Below are 15,332 nucleotides of genomic sequence, written 5' to 3' on the forward strand. Positions count from 1 at the left end.
TTCACAAGCTTTTTTTTTTTTTTTTTTTAACGGCGTTTGTATTTCACGTATTGATTTGTACAATTTTCCTCTAAGGTCCCTTTCACACGATCGGAACGTCTATCCGTTTTTCATCCATCCTTTAACAGGTGACAATGCATGCCTATGGGCAAACAAATGACTATCTGTTCACTTCCGCTTTCGATCTTATCCATTTTTTTTAAAGGTACGAGGGTACGTCGAGCTCCGTGAAAATGGATATTAATATTAACGTTAACGGACATTGTCCATCAGTGTCCAATCATTTATTTATTTTTTGTTTTGTTTTATATGTGAACTCAACCTCAGGCTGCTTTAGTAGCATGGAATGGGTCCAAAATCAAAGTCTCCTAGCAACAATCTGCTTCCTTCTTTTTTTTTTTTTTTTTTTTTTTTTTTGCACTCCTCCACATATATGAAAATATGACAAATGATGTCACGCTGTCTGAAAAATTGTTGTAAACTATCACACAACGCAGGTAGCACACACAAGGACAAGATACGCACTGAAAACTGCAATGCAGCATGGGAGGAGCAATGCTTTCTGGGTAATGACAGAAACTGCTGTAAACGGATCAAAATGGATGCAAAAACGCATGTAAACGAGTAAATTAATAGCTGTACACGGGTAAATTAACGAATGTGAACGAAAGACGGAGATTAACGGAATTTACGACGGATGAAGCAACGGATAAGAACTGATACATTTTTAACATGGCTAAACTGATGGTGCCCGCGTGAAAGGGGCCTAAGGGCTATATTCTTCTGCAATCGCTCAGCCACCCTGATCAACAACTTATGAAAACATCGCGGTCAGAAGGCTCAGTTCATTATATAGGAACTGCAGTCCGCTCACATAATTTGTAATAAAAACATCTTTACCACTTTGCATATATTATATATATATATATATATATATATATATATATATATATATATATATATATATATATATATATATATATATATATATATATATATATATATATATATAGTAATTCTTTACTTTCAAAATATGCTGCAGAAATCTCCCTCCAATGAGTCTGGCTGTATCTAGCTGAAGCTGCTGCCTGTTCACTTCCTGGATTTACACAGAGGCACACCTCCAGCTCTGCAGCTCTCTTATGACTCATTCCTCCCCCCTCCCCCCCGTTAACTCTCACGAGAGAGGGAGAGCTGTGCATGATGTCATAAGCAAGGCCGGTGCTACCAATAGGCAAGAAAATAAGTCTCAGCATCAGCAGGCAGCCGCAGCTCCGTTCGCGCATAATGTCAGAGACGGCAGAGGACTGTGTCTCGACTCCTGAATGAATGGAAGCAAGAAAACATTCATTGATGGGCCCTGGTAGGCTGCATTGATGGACGCTGGTGAGGTTCCATTTGATGGGCACTGGTGAAGCTGCATTGATGGGCGCTGGTGGACTGCATTTGATGGGCGTTTCATTAAAAAGGTGGAGTATAGATGGGCAGGGCAAAGGGGGTATAGTCAGGGGTTGACCCAAAGGGGGGGGGGGGACAAAATGAGGTTTTGCCTAGGGTATCAAAAATCCTTGCACCAGCCCTGGTCATAAGCCTAGGCTAATGACCAGACAAGAAACCAGAAGTGGGTTGTATAAGGTATTTACTGGCAGAAAAAAATGTTTTACTATCCAGCGTTAACAAGGGCAGAAGATTTAATAGTTATATTATTTAAAGCGGACCTTCAGTCATTTTTTCATCTTTCCATCTATTTGATAACCATTATTTCCCTTTTGTTCATTGAAAGACACAAACCGATAAGTTGACCATTGGGTTTATTGTGCCACCCGATGGTCTACTTTTCCGGTTGTGTCCTTCAATGAAATTGGAGAAGATGATGCGAGTACAAAAATCAAATTTTCTTTTTCGTTCTTGGAAGAACACAGCCAGATCTGTAGACCATCAGGTGGCACAATAAACCCAATGGTATACTGATATGTCCTTCAATGAATTCCGAGGAAAAGATTTTACGGCGAGTACAAAAATCTAATTTTTCACCTAAAGCTGAAAATGACCGTCACATGACTGAAGTGTGAGCTGTCAGTCAGTCTGGTTGATAGAAAGGGGGAATTGGAGGTGTTGCTAGTGCAGAAATTCCAGCGGAAAAAGTCAGATCGGATTATGTTGTCGGAAAATCCGATCGTGTGTGGGCTCTATCGGACTTTTTCTGTCAGAATTTCCAACGGAAAAAGTTTGAGAGCTGGATCTAAAATTTTCCGACCACAAAATCTGATCGGACTTTTTCCGATCGTGTGTAGAGAATTCCAATGAACAAAGTGCCACGCATGCTCAGAAAAAATTTGGAGACCAAAGTTATTGGCTACTGGCCTATACATAGTCCCGTCATAAGTTTTGTATTTCACCTCGTTCAGAAAGATTGGATTTTCCAACAATTTTGTGCGACCGTGTGTATGCAACACAAGTTTTGGAAAAAATCTGATGGATTTTGTGTTCAGAATGTCCGTCCGTGTGTATGGGGCATAAGTCTTCCTAAATAAAAATAAAAACCTACACTGCATCTGAGCACCAAAAACTCTATTCCTTTTTAATATTCATAGCAAACTGTGTGTCTATGCTTTATTTTTTTGAAAAATGACTTTAACCACTTGCCTACCGGCACTTACACCCCCTTCCTGCCCAAGCCATTTTTCAGCTTTCAGTGCTGTCGCACTTTGTCAATTGCGTGGTCATGCTACACTGTACCCAAACAAATCTTTGTATCATTTCCTTCACAGAAATAGAGCTTTCTTTTGGTGGTATTTAATCACTGCTGTTTTTTTTTTGTTTTTTACCAAAAAAAAAGTTTTACTTTTTTTTTTTAATTTTTTTCTGTCAATAAATTTTGTAACTAAGTCATTTTTCACCTTCACTAATGTGCAATGGTGAGGCGGCACTGATGAGGAACAAATATGCCACACCTATGGGTACTGATAGGTGGTATTGATGGGTGGCACTGATGGGCAACAGTGGGCATTACTGATGGGCAGCACTGATTGTCAGCACTGACTAGCATCACTAATGGGCACTGGTGGCAGTGGTGGGCACTGATTGCCACTAGTGGGCACTGGTTTGTGACACTATATTTCAATATTGTAATCGGGGCACTGATGATCAGTGCCCTGATTACATTCCTAGATGTCTCCCTACGTAGAGATTCTGCTGATCGTCTCTCCTCGCCACACACTCTGTCAGTGTGAGGCGAGGAGAGCTGGTTACCGGCACTTTCTTCTTTACGCGTGACCAGCTGTGATTGGACACAGCAAATCACATGGTTAAAGGGACGCGGCTATTTACAGAGATCGAGGTCGCACTGTGTCCTAGCAACATGGCGTGGCCACGATTGCCTCGCTGCATGCCCCTGCGAGAGCAGACATTTTGGGATGCCGTCATATGACATCGTCCCAGAATGAGAGCCGCACCACCCTGCCATCATTTGACTGTGGGCTGGCAGCAAGCAGTAAAAGTGACTGTAAATGTCTCTTATTTTTTTATTTATTTTTTACTTTTTATTACCAAAATTGTTATAGTTACCTGCTCTGTGCGAGGCTTTTGCACAGAGAAGCCCAGATCATTCTCTGCCGGGGTCCCCTGGTGCCGCTCCTGGCCCCTCCTCTTCATTGAGTACCCCAACAGAGCCACTTTCCATTACTTGGCCCCGGATCCCGTGTCACTGGATATGATTGACAGCAGCGGGAGCCAATGGGTCCTGCTGCTATCAATCTAGCCAATAAGGACAGAGACAGCGGCTGGAGCCACTGGGCTCCTGCTTGTCGTTGGGATGAACAGGTTCCGGTAAGAAAAGGGGTGGGGGCTCTGGTGGTTGCATAGAATGTATTAAGGTGAAAAACCTTGAGACAACCTTTACAACCCCTTTAAGAAAGACACCCCCCCCCCCCCCCCCGGCATTTCTAACCGTGGCCATCTTAAGTAAGGTCAGATAATTCATGTAGCATTTAATTCCTGGAATCTATCTGCTCTTAGCTCAGGCATGCTGGCAGGAGAGTGTGCTTGAGTTGAAAAACCCCCTCCTGAAGACTCCTGGGATGTAGGACATAATTTGCTTAGGCAGAAATTAACTGAAGAAATTTAAAAAAACACATTTTAAAACCAGTAAATATGATTTGATTACCTTTCTATTTGTATATTGTAAAGTGTTGACGCTGTATAAATCCTGTATAATTATAATAATAATAATTTAATAATGTTAAGAGCATAATGATTATAAATAGTCCATGTTGATTGAAGGAGTGAAGTTCTGTTTTAACCTTTCCTTCTGTGTTTACTTTTTCCTCTTTCTGCAGGCACTTACTGGCATCAGATTGTACCACGAGGCACAGCCTCCACCACCAAGTGGCTAAATGTCTTTGCATCGCCCTCTCCAAGCGGTGAAGGTATGTAAACGCAACCTCCAGACTTTTCTGTACTTGTATATCACTGTGGGTTGTAGCAGCCGCTGTTTCCTCTCCCTAGGAATAATATACAGCCTTCTATGAAAACACAGGGCTACGTTATCCTTGGCAGGACTTCCACTGTTTCCCAAATTAGTATTTGCTGCAGCGGCAACACAATTTTAGAATGGAAGTACGCCAGTGGTGTACTCTGAACACTATGTACATCCTATTTTAATATGCAACTAGTGCCTGGCAGATTGTAATGCTACAACAGGTGTCTATTAAATAATAGAGTTTACTTCCTCAGAAAATGGTGATCAAAGTCTTAAAGAAACCTTGCATATAAAAATATATTTTACAAAGCAATGCATGAATGTTCCTTTTGAACAAGACTGCCCCCCCCACACACACACACACACACACACACACACACACACACACACACACACACACACACACACACACACACACACACACCCCCTCCCCACACGCGCGCCCGCACACACACCCCCCACCACCCCCCCTCCCCACACACACCCCACCACCCCCCCCTCCCCACACACACCCCACCACCCCCCCCTCCCCACACACACCCCACCACCCCCCCCTCCCCACACGCGCGCCCGCACACACACCAACACCCCACCACCCCCCCTCCCCACACGCGCGCCCGCACACACCCCCCCCCCTCCCCCCACACACTCCTAACACACACACACTCCCCACCCCCACACACACACCACACACACTCCCCCCCCCCCCCCCCCCCACACACACACACACACACACACACACACACACACACACACACACACACCACACACACACTCCCCCCCCCCCCCCACACACACACACACACACCACACACACACTCTCCCCCCCCCCACACACACACACACACACTCTCCCCCCCCCCCCCCCCCCCCACACACACACACACACTCTCCCCCCCCCACACACACACTCTCCCCCCCCCCCCCCCACACACACACTCTTCCCCCCCCCCCCCCCCACACACACACTCTTCCCCCCCGCCCCCCACACACACACACGCGTGCACACACTCCCCACCCCCCCCACACACGCGCGCACACACTCCCCACCCCTCCCCACACACACACACGCGCGCACACACTCCCCACCCCTCCCCACACACACACACACATCCCCCCACACACACACACCCCACACAAAGGCTGCCGGACCTTGTAGTTTCCCATTCAAAGAGGACCATGAAGGAGTGACGCGACGGAGTCCCGATGTATGTGTCAATGCGCGCAGCAGCGGGGCTCAGGTGCCCCCATGGGGGCACTGGACAGAGGAGAGGGGCCAGCAGCGCTGGCCCCGAAAAAAGGGGATTCATGGCCGCTCTATGCAATTCCATTGTACAGAGCAAGTAAGTATAGACATGTTTGTTAAATTACGGTGAAATGACTTCCATCTTTTAATGCAACCAATTTAAAGTAACGCCTGTTGCCCGAACTGAAAGTGAAAAAAAATGTTCTGTAATTGGTAACTCTTGACCAGACCTCCCACTTTTTTTGGCATTGGTTTTTAGGAACTACAGTTTATAAAGTTGAACTACACTAGCGCCATTTTGTTTCCAGCAAATGTGATGATGTTTCTTGTATTATCTTGACCTTTTTTTTTTTTCCTTTTGGCTTTCTAGGAAATGTCCTCTGGATTTGTCAGAGCAGGAAAGATCTTTTCTGTCTGAGTGATCTGACTGCGCCATACAGACCTTCCACCGTCCAGCTTCCCCCAGACACAGAGATGGTCCACATGTCCGCCTGTGCGGATGCTGTGTGGGCGCTGGATGGGTATGGAGGAGTGCTTATCCGAACGCTTTCTAAAACCTGCCCTACTGGGATGCATTGGACGAGGCTGGATCTTTCTCAACTGGGTGAGTTTGATTTCTCTTGTTGGGAAGTGTTAATAATCCATCCAGTTTACATGCCCTCAGTAGGTAAGAATAGATCTGCTATCTGTGATGTTAGTCCACACTTGGTCAAAACGCTTACATTACCACAGGCAGTATGCTCAACTTGCCTGGACTGTTTTTGTGCCGCTCTAGGTTAGGTTTCCTGCCAGATGAGAAGCTACTGGAAAAAAAAGTTTTCATCAGGACAGTATATTCTGTCTTAAAACGCTATAGAGCCTGTCTGTGCTACACAGGTATGGTAAGTCATTACTGGCACAGACATTTCACAGGGTGTCGCTTACCTGGCGGTGGAGCCCTGGCAGTGAGGCAGTGGCCATGAGAGCACAGCGAGGTATGGGTGCCTGTAGTTCATCCAAAGATCTGCACAGGTTTGTAACTGGTGCTTCCTCAAGGGTATGCCATGTGACAAAGGTAACAGCTAGGTGCTGGTGGACCTGGGCTGCTAGACAGTGGGCTGGCAGATGCTTGGCAGGCAGCTGACTATTTGCGAGTTCTGGGCAGGCTGGTGAGGACCGAGTAGCAAGAGGACCAGTCTGCAGGCACAGTAAGGCAGGATGTAGGGTCAGTGACAGATGAGCAGAGAAAAAATTAACGGCAAGCAAAGGAGTAGTCGTATCAAAGGCCAAGGTCAGCGATAGTGGAGAAGATCACGTAAAGCAAAGGCAGATTCCTTAGACAAACCAGGGTCAGGCAGGTGGTGTTCAGACGTAGTCGAAGGCAAGCCGGTCAGTGAAAGATGAGCAAAGCATAAACGGCAGGCAAATGGGTAGTCTGGTCAGAGGCCAAGGTCAGCAATGGTGGAGAAGACCATGTAAAGCAAAGGCGGATTCCATAGACAAGGCAGGGTAAGGGCAAGTGGTGTTCAGACATAGTCAAAGGCAAGCCGGGTCAGCAACAGTGGATCAATTACAGAAGCATGTAGCAAGTTGCATGGGAATGCTGTAGATCAGAGAGCAATGAGAAAAAAATCCCCTGCAAGGCAATGGCGTAATGTGCTAGTGTTCATCACATACTAGCACATAATGAAATGCTTACCTTGGAATAAAGTTCCCCCGTTTGCTTGCAGTCACTGCTGACTAGGCTTCTGTGTTGCTCGGTCTTCTTTCCGGGATCGAGAGCTCTGGCTGTATGAATGACTGAGCCACGATGACGTCACTCCCGTGCATGTGTGTCGGAGTCACAGCTTAGGCGCAGAGCTCTGAATGTATGGCATGGGTATGCTGTCTCCTCCAGAGCGCATCTGCCAGTGATGCCACTGGCTGCATCCTATGTGAATATCTCCTAAACAATGCAAGTTTGAAGGTATTGACTGAACCTACAGGTAAGCCTGATTATAGACTTACCTGTAAGTACACCTTCAAAAGAGGGCTTAACTAACACTTTAAATAGTCCAGTTAGTGACCATCTTGCTCTTGCGCACACCTGCATCATTAATTGCTGGCCTATGCACACGTTTGCACCTTGGAGTGCCATCTGTAATATGAACAAGCCTTCCCTGACACAGGGTTTGGCCTCTAGACAATCTAAAGCAAACTACGGCCCTCGGGCCAGATAAGGCCCGCCAAGGTAATTTATGCGTCAGACTGACCATTCGGCACTGGTGCCCCCAGAACGAGCGGTCTGCTGCCTGAAGCTGGACTACGAAGTTACTGAACTGCAGAGATCCCCATGGAACCCCACCCCATAGGAGGAAGCAGGACCAATCCCTGGCATTGTCCAGGATGGGGGCAGCCCACTCCGGCATCGAACAGTCCAGCACAGGAAAGCTACAGGTGAGCCGGTTCCTAGTCCTTCTCGCAGCTGACTTTTAATCCGTGTGCCTGTTGACAGCGGGAAGTCCCTCGCAGTCTACCATTTCCAGCAGCTCTGTGGCGGCGGTGCTCCTCTTTAATCCCCGGGCACTGGTGAGGCTGTGCTGATGGGCACTGGTGAGGTTGCATTGATCCGGCCCCCCAATAGTCTGAGAGACAGTGAACTGGCCCCCTGTTTAAAATGTTTGAGGACCGTTTATCTAAAGGTACCTAAAAATGTGGGAATCACTATATCTGCTCATTACCTATACAGGGTCTTGCTCAACAGCCGCAGCTGCCTTTCCAAACCCATTTATGATTTTGGAAAAGTTGCTGAAAGCAGACCTGTGAGAGGGACCAAGCAGGCCCCACCCACTACAGGCTGCCTGCAGAGAACTACAGGAGGGGGCGTAGACTAGACCAGTCAACCTGCACAAGAGACGAGAGAGCAGCCATGAGTGGTCTTTATTACAGGAAGCTTCTGTAGAGGGAACATTTTACACTGGATTACTACATGTATTTTGAAGACATAGACAATGTACACCAAGATTCGAAGAAGAATACACATGGCTCTTGTATTTAGACAATGTTTGCTTATCCCAGGGTTGGGCATTAACGTACATTTAATCAGCAGCATCATGAAAAGAGTAACAAGCAAGCATAAAAACCACACCACTAAATATTTCCAAGTAAACATTGCAATAACATCAAGCTGTTCTCGTTGAAAACACACCGTAGTGTTCTCATGACCCGAGTGTCTGCTCCGTTTCACCCCAGAGTACTGCTTGGACCTTGAAGAAGGGGACATACCCGAAAGCTTGTCCTGAAAAATTGTATGTTAGTGCAAATAAAAAAAGTATCACGGACAGTACTCAATTTTCTCTGTCACAATTGCACTAATACGGCTACAATCACATTAACCCAAGAAATATAATTTCTCATATCGTCTTCCAGGACAGCCTTTGAGATATAGGGCTCCTCCCTCCGGGACAGGAAACACGTCAAGCCAATTAAATAAAAGGTGTGGTCCTCCAGGCCCTCCTCAGTTTTGTGTTTCCTGCCGGACGGGAAGGAGCACGTCTTGGAACTGGTAAGGGGAGCTCCTTCTCAGGGGTTTTGCCTGGGGAGAGCACCTTGATGGACCTGACCCTTAGCACCCCTCGGTCCGAACGAAGGGAGGAGAGGGTAGCTTTCAGTCCCCGCTGCCATTCAAAACGTTCGGAGAGAACGGGACCCCGATGCGCGGCAATCTCCCCCTCGGAGCGCTTTCCGCTCGTACCTGTCGGTCGGATGGCGGCGGGAGACGTTCGTTCCACCGACCGGCGTCCTGGTACTGTGAGCGTTGCGTTCGTAAAGAACGCACGGCGTCGGGGCGGAGTTTTTGCGTTCTGGCGTACGGAAGTGGGAGAGACGCACTTCCGCTGGATTCGCGTCATCAGGGGGCGCCGCAGGACCCGTTCCAGTCCTTTGGGCGCGGCGGTGTGACTACAGGGTTGCCTGGAGCAGTGTGAAGGCTCAGAGAGACTGAGTGATACACAGGAACCATGGAGAGTGCGGTTGTGCAGGTGGACTCCGGTTCAACAGGCTCCAGTACCTCTCAGGTAAGCTTGGTGAGGGCAGACCAGGACTTACACTGGGGGGTGGGGGGTCACTCTGACCCGTAGTACCTTCCCGGGGTGGAGAACCTGCTGGTGAAGGGGGGCACTTCCTAAACAGACCCTAGAAGCACAGTGGTGTGGTCAGGGGTGGTATTTTAATGGGACCCTGTTTTTCTTTGTTTTTAGGTTAAACAGGACAGAGCCCAGATACCTTTACCCAGAAGGAAATGTGCCGTGTGTGGGGCTAAGTTAGGCACCGGTTGGGAGAAGCCGCTTTGCCCAGATTGTGTCAGTAGCCTGGTAAAAGAGGACTCGGTGGCAGCTTGTCACAATGTTTTAACATCCGTAAAGGATGAGATTGCATCCACCTTCCAATCTTTTAAAAAACATGATGGATAGGATGCAGGGTCCCTCTGTATCTTTACCCAGAGCCGTGAGTATGCCTTCCTTATCCGAACCAAGTCAGGGGGAAGGCCAGAAATAGGAGGAGGAGGTGGATAGGGAGAGGTTACCCAGGTCATTAGCCTCCTCTAGGACAGAGTCTACTTCAGAATCTGAGGGGGAGGAAGAGGCCATTAGATCAGCCAGATACAAGCTGTCTTTGGATGATGTGGGTGACCTCCTCAAGGCTATATATGACACCTTGGAGATCAGAGAAGAACAGGTCCAGCTTTCAAAACACGACATGATGTATCAAGGGTCGAGTGTAATGAAAGACAGGGTATTCCCCGTCCATAAGTCGCTAGTGGAGGCGATTCTGCTGGAGTGGGAACAACCGGAAAAAAGGCCATTTTTTTCAGGTAGCCTTAGAAGGAGGTTCCCTTTTGAATCGGATGCGGTGCATCCCTGGAACAAGGTTCCCAAATTAGACGCTCCCTTGGCTAAGGTCTCTAAGAAGACAGATTTGGCCTTTGATGATATGGGTTCACTCAGGGACCCTATGGATAAGAGGGGAGATGTGCTGCTCAAGAGAGCCTGGGATGCCTCTTCCATTGGGCTTAAACCGGCCCTAGCAGCTACCTGTGTGGCCAGAAACTTGGAGTGTTGGCTTACACAGTTACAGTCACATATTTCTGCAGGTACTTCTAGGCAACAGCTGTTGAAGTCCTTTCCGCTACTGTTTAAGGCTGTGGGCTTTTTAGCGGATGCCTCTGCAGAATCAGTCAAACTGGCTGCTAGATCAGCAGCACTAGTGAACGCTGCCAGAAGGACCGTTTGGCTTAAAACCTGGTCAGGAGACGCAGCTTCAAAACTAAAGTTGTGTGGATTACCCTTTTCAGGGGACCATTTGTTTGGGCCCGGCCTGCAAGAGGCGTTAGAGCGCACGCAGGATAGGAAGAAAGCGTTCCCAGAAAGGAAAAAGAGACCTGAAGGGAAACGCCTTTTTCGAAGCCCCAGGCAGCAAAACCTGCAGGAAAGGGAGGTTCGCCCCAAAAAACATTGGACGGGTCACAAGGGAAGAGGCAGAGGAGGTATCTTATTCAATCCTCCTCAACCCTCCCCTAAAACCCAGTGACTCCTGCGTCCCGGTGGGAGGAAGACTGGGGAAGTTCCTCCCACAGTGGGAAGCCTCAACCGAAAGTCCGTTCATTCGAGATCTTGTAAGGAACGGCTACAGGTTGGAGTTTGGTTCAGTTCCCCTCCCAAACTTTCAAGTAACAAGGTTACCAAGGGACCAAGAGAAAGCAGAGGCTTTGGCTCTTCTTCTGGGGGATCTGGTGGACCAAGAAGTAATGGTGCAGGTGCCTCAGGAGGAACGAGGCTTGGGGGTTTACTCCCACGTATTCGTGGTAAAGAAACCTTCGGGAAAGTTCAGGTTAATACTGAATCTCCGTCCCCTGAACAGATTTATAAAATACAAGCGGTTCCGGATGGAGTCAATCTTCTCGGTAACCAAATTCCTGTTTCAGGGTTGTCACATGGCCACAGTGGATCTCAGGGATGCATATTTGCATATCCCGATTCATCCGGAATCTCAGAGATTTCTCAGGTTGGCGGTGAGGTTGAACACGGGTGTGTTACACCTCCAGTTTCGAGCTCTCCCCTTCGGGCTTTCAGCCTCACCAAGAGTCTTTACAAAAGTTCTAGCAGAGGCACTGGCCCCATTAAGGCTCAAGGCTATAACAGTGATCCCATATCTGGACGATCTACTGTTCATAGCCCAGTCGGCCCAACAGCTGCAGAGGGACATACAGGAGGCTTTGGTTTTTCTGCGCTCACTGGGGTGGCTGATAAACCAGGAAAAATCCCAGCTGTCCCCCTCACAGGAGGTCCTGTATTTAGGATACAGGATTTCTTCAGTGGAAATGAGGGTATTTCTTCCGGAGGAGAAGATCGGCAAGCTAGAGCAGGCGGTAGCCCAGCTTCAATCTGGTCGGGAAGCCCAGATCAGGGAGGGATGAGAGTCCTAGGGTTGATGACATCATGCTTTCCAGCGGTGGCCTGGGCAAGACATCATCAGCGTCCTTTACAAAGACTCATGCTCCGTTATTGGGATGGCAGGCAGGAGAGCCTGGATCAGGTTATGCCCCTATCCTCGGCAGTCAGGAGGTCTCTTTGGTGGTGGCGGGCCCAGGTCAACCTAGACAGGGGTCTTCCCTGGTCCCCACAAGCTACGGTGGTGGTCACGACCGATGCCAGTGCGCTGGGTTGGGGTGCCCACCTAGAGGGAACCTTAGCCCAGGGTTCCTGGTCGAACCTAGAGACAGGTCGTTCCTCAAACCAGAAGGAACTTCTGGCAGTCTGGAAAGCTATAGAAACCTTCCAGTCCCTGTTACATGGCAGGGATCTGCAAGTTCGCTCAGACAATGTGACAGCAGTAGCCTACCTGAACAAGCAAGGGGGAACCAGAAGCCCTGCACTACAGGTAATTGCGGACAAAATCTTCTGCTGGGCAGAGAAGAATTTGTCCTCAATATCAGCCATTCACCTAAAGGGAACTCAGAATTTCCTGGCCGACTTTCTCAGTCGCCAGAAGATAGGTCAGGACGAGTGGTCCCTCAACAAGGAAGTGTTCGAGGAGATCGTGTCATGCTGGGGAAGGCCAGAAATAGACCTATTTGCAACAGAAAGCAACAGGAAGGTGACAATTTTTTTCGGTTCACCCACAGGATCGGGCCAGGGGGATAGACGCCCTTGCCAACCCATGGCTGTTTGGCCTGTGTTACGCCTTTCCTCCCGTAAGGATGGTGGCGGAGGTTCTGCAGAAGTTCCGTTCGGAAACTACGGACCTCATTTTAGTAGCTCCTTTTTGGCCAAGGAGACCCTGGTTTGCCAGCATAAAGAAATTGGCCGTACATCCTCCGCTGTTTCTACCAGTCAGGGAGGACTTACTTTCCCAGGGGCCGATCCTGTGCCCTCAGATAGAGAGGCTCAAGCTTGCGGCCTGGTATCTGAGGAACAAATCTTAAGGTCACAGGGTTTCTCAGAAAGAGTGATTAAGACCTTGTTAGAATGCCGTAAACCAGTTACTAGGGCAATTTACGCCAAGGTAGGAAAGAGGTTTAATTCCTGGTTGCGAGAACAGGGGATTGCAAGTCCCGGGGTCCCAGCAGTCCTAGATTTTCTACAAGCAGGGGTAGAACTGGGCCTATCTATCAGCACTCTAAAGGTACAGGTGGCGGCCTTAAGTGTTTTCCTTCAGTCCTCCCTTCAGCAGAATCCATTTGTCAGGAACTTCTTCAAGGCTCTATCTAGATCTAGGCCTGTGAGAATGAAGTCCTGTCCTACTTGGGATTTGGCCTTGGTTCTTAGGGCTCTGACCCAAGATCCATTTGAACCATTAGAGGGAGCTTCACTTAAGTGGATGGTACTAAAGACTGTATTTTTGATAGCGATCACGTCAGCTAGAAGGGTCAGTGATCTGCAAGCGCTCTCGGTCAGAGAGCCATTTCTGTTAATCTTAGAGGACAGGGTAGTACTTAAGACTGACCCTAGTTTTCTTCCTAAAGTGGTGTCCACTTTTCATAGGACACAGGATATTATTTTGCCAACTTTTTTCTCAACCTCAGACGAGGATGAGGCGAGATCTTTAAGTTTGTTAGACGTCAGGAGAAGTCTATTAATTTTTTTAGAAGCCACTAAGGTCTTCAGGAAGTCAGACTCACTTTTTGTTAATTTTTCGGGCGCCCGCAAGGGCTGCAAGGCGTCCAAAGCTTCTATCGCCAGGTGGATACGAATGGCGATAGTTAAAGCCTATGAGTTAGAGGGGAAGCAGGCACCCTTAGTTAAGGCACACTCTACAAGGGCGGTTTCCGCATCATGGGCAGAGAGGGCTGGAGCCTCTCCGGAGGAAATCTGCAAAGCAGCAACGTGGTCCAGCTACTCAACGTTCGCAAGACATTACCGTCTGGATTTATGGTCTGATAAAGAGCAGACTTTTGGACGTAAGGTCCTCCAGGCAGTGGTCCCGCCCTGACAAGGTGAACTCCTTGCTTATCATCTCAAAGGCTGTCCTGGAAGACGATATGAGAAAACCGGAGTTAGACTTACCGGTAACTCTTTTTCTAGGAGTCTTCCAGGACAGCCTGGCTTCCCACCCAAAGTTGTTTAAATTGGACTAAGTGGTGAGGATGTGTATTAACATGATTGTTAGTGTGTTATGTCTTTCAGAGCCTCCCGGCGGTTCTTGGAGTAAAACTGAGGAGGGCCTGGAGGACCACACCTTTTATTTAATTGGCTTGACGTGTTTCCTGTCCCGGAGGGAGGAGCCCTATATCTCAAAGGCTGTCCTGGAAGACTCCTAGAAAAAGAGTTACCGGTAAGTCTAACTCCGGTTTTCTTCAAGTAGTTCTGTTTGTCACTAAATCCCTCTGTTTTTCCTAAGACTGTGCAGATGGTTTGCAAGGGCAGAATGCTGAGGAAATGCATTTTTGTGCTCTGCAAACTCAATGTTTGCTCCTTGCCGTCAAAAGGCTATATCTGTAGAGTGACATTTGTGTAAGGTTACACTATCAGTATCAGGACTTCTAAACTTAGAACTCCCTCTCAGCTTTCACTCCGCAGTTGCAGAGCCTCAGTCTCATTGCCACAGTTTCACGCTTTGGCATTATCTCTAGCGGAAAGCATGCATAGGTGTTTCTTTTCCCACATAACTTTTTTTTATTTTTATTTTTTGTAATTCATCAGAATAGGAAGTTTAACATATGTGCTAAACCCATAGACCGTGTACAGCCACGTGATTGTAGAAGTGTTGTTTGGTAATCAGCCAGCCAATGACGCCGGTATGACACGTTCGGACAGCTGAGAACTCATGTGACAGCGATATCTAAGACCCAAGTAACACGTAGCTGCGAGGCCCCACAGACTAGAAGGACTTTGTAGCTCAATGTCAGCAGAGGAATGTAGTTTTGGAAGACCCAATGTTTGTGGAGCAAAAATATGTGACCCCCTCCGGGGAAGGGTTACCTATATTTTGGCAATACAATCCTTTTTTACACTGTAAAATGACATGATGGTAAACAGTTATTATACCTAGCCCATCGCTAGATAGCTTTTTAATTATTTCACTGTGCAAAAAAATAGTTTTGATTGTTTATGAAGTCTGTAATTAAAACGCTTCTTAACCACTTTCAGA

At 47.8% G+C, this 15,332-nt stretch overlaps 1 protein-coding gene across 1 annotated transcript in view; it reads left to right on the forward strand.

The window, feature by feature from the left end:
• The window catches only part of TECPR2 (tectonin beta-propeller repeat containing 2), a 127,834-nt gene that overhangs the window by 72,483 nt on the left and 40,019 nt on the right, over nucleotides 1-15,332 (forward strand). The window contains exons 15-16 of the mRNA XM_077463702.1: nucleotides 4,338-4,427; nucleotides 6,097-6,330. Of these exons, the coding sequence (XP_077319828.1) occupies nucleotides 4,338-4,427; nucleotides 6,097-6,330 (324 nt within the window). The remainder of the gene's footprint in view (nucleotides 1-4,337; nucleotides 4,428-6,096; nucleotides 6,331-15,332) is intronic.

The sequence above is a fragment of the Lithobates pipiens genome, unplaced genomic scaffold (assembly GCF_037356315.1).
Source record: "Lithobates pipiens isolate NorthernLeopardFrog02 unplaced genomic scaffold, aLitPip1_a1.2 Scaffold_30, whole genome shotgun sequence".
Taxonomy (NCBI): Eukaryota; Metazoa; Chordata; class Amphibia; order Anura; family Ranidae; genus Lithobates; species Lithobates pipiens.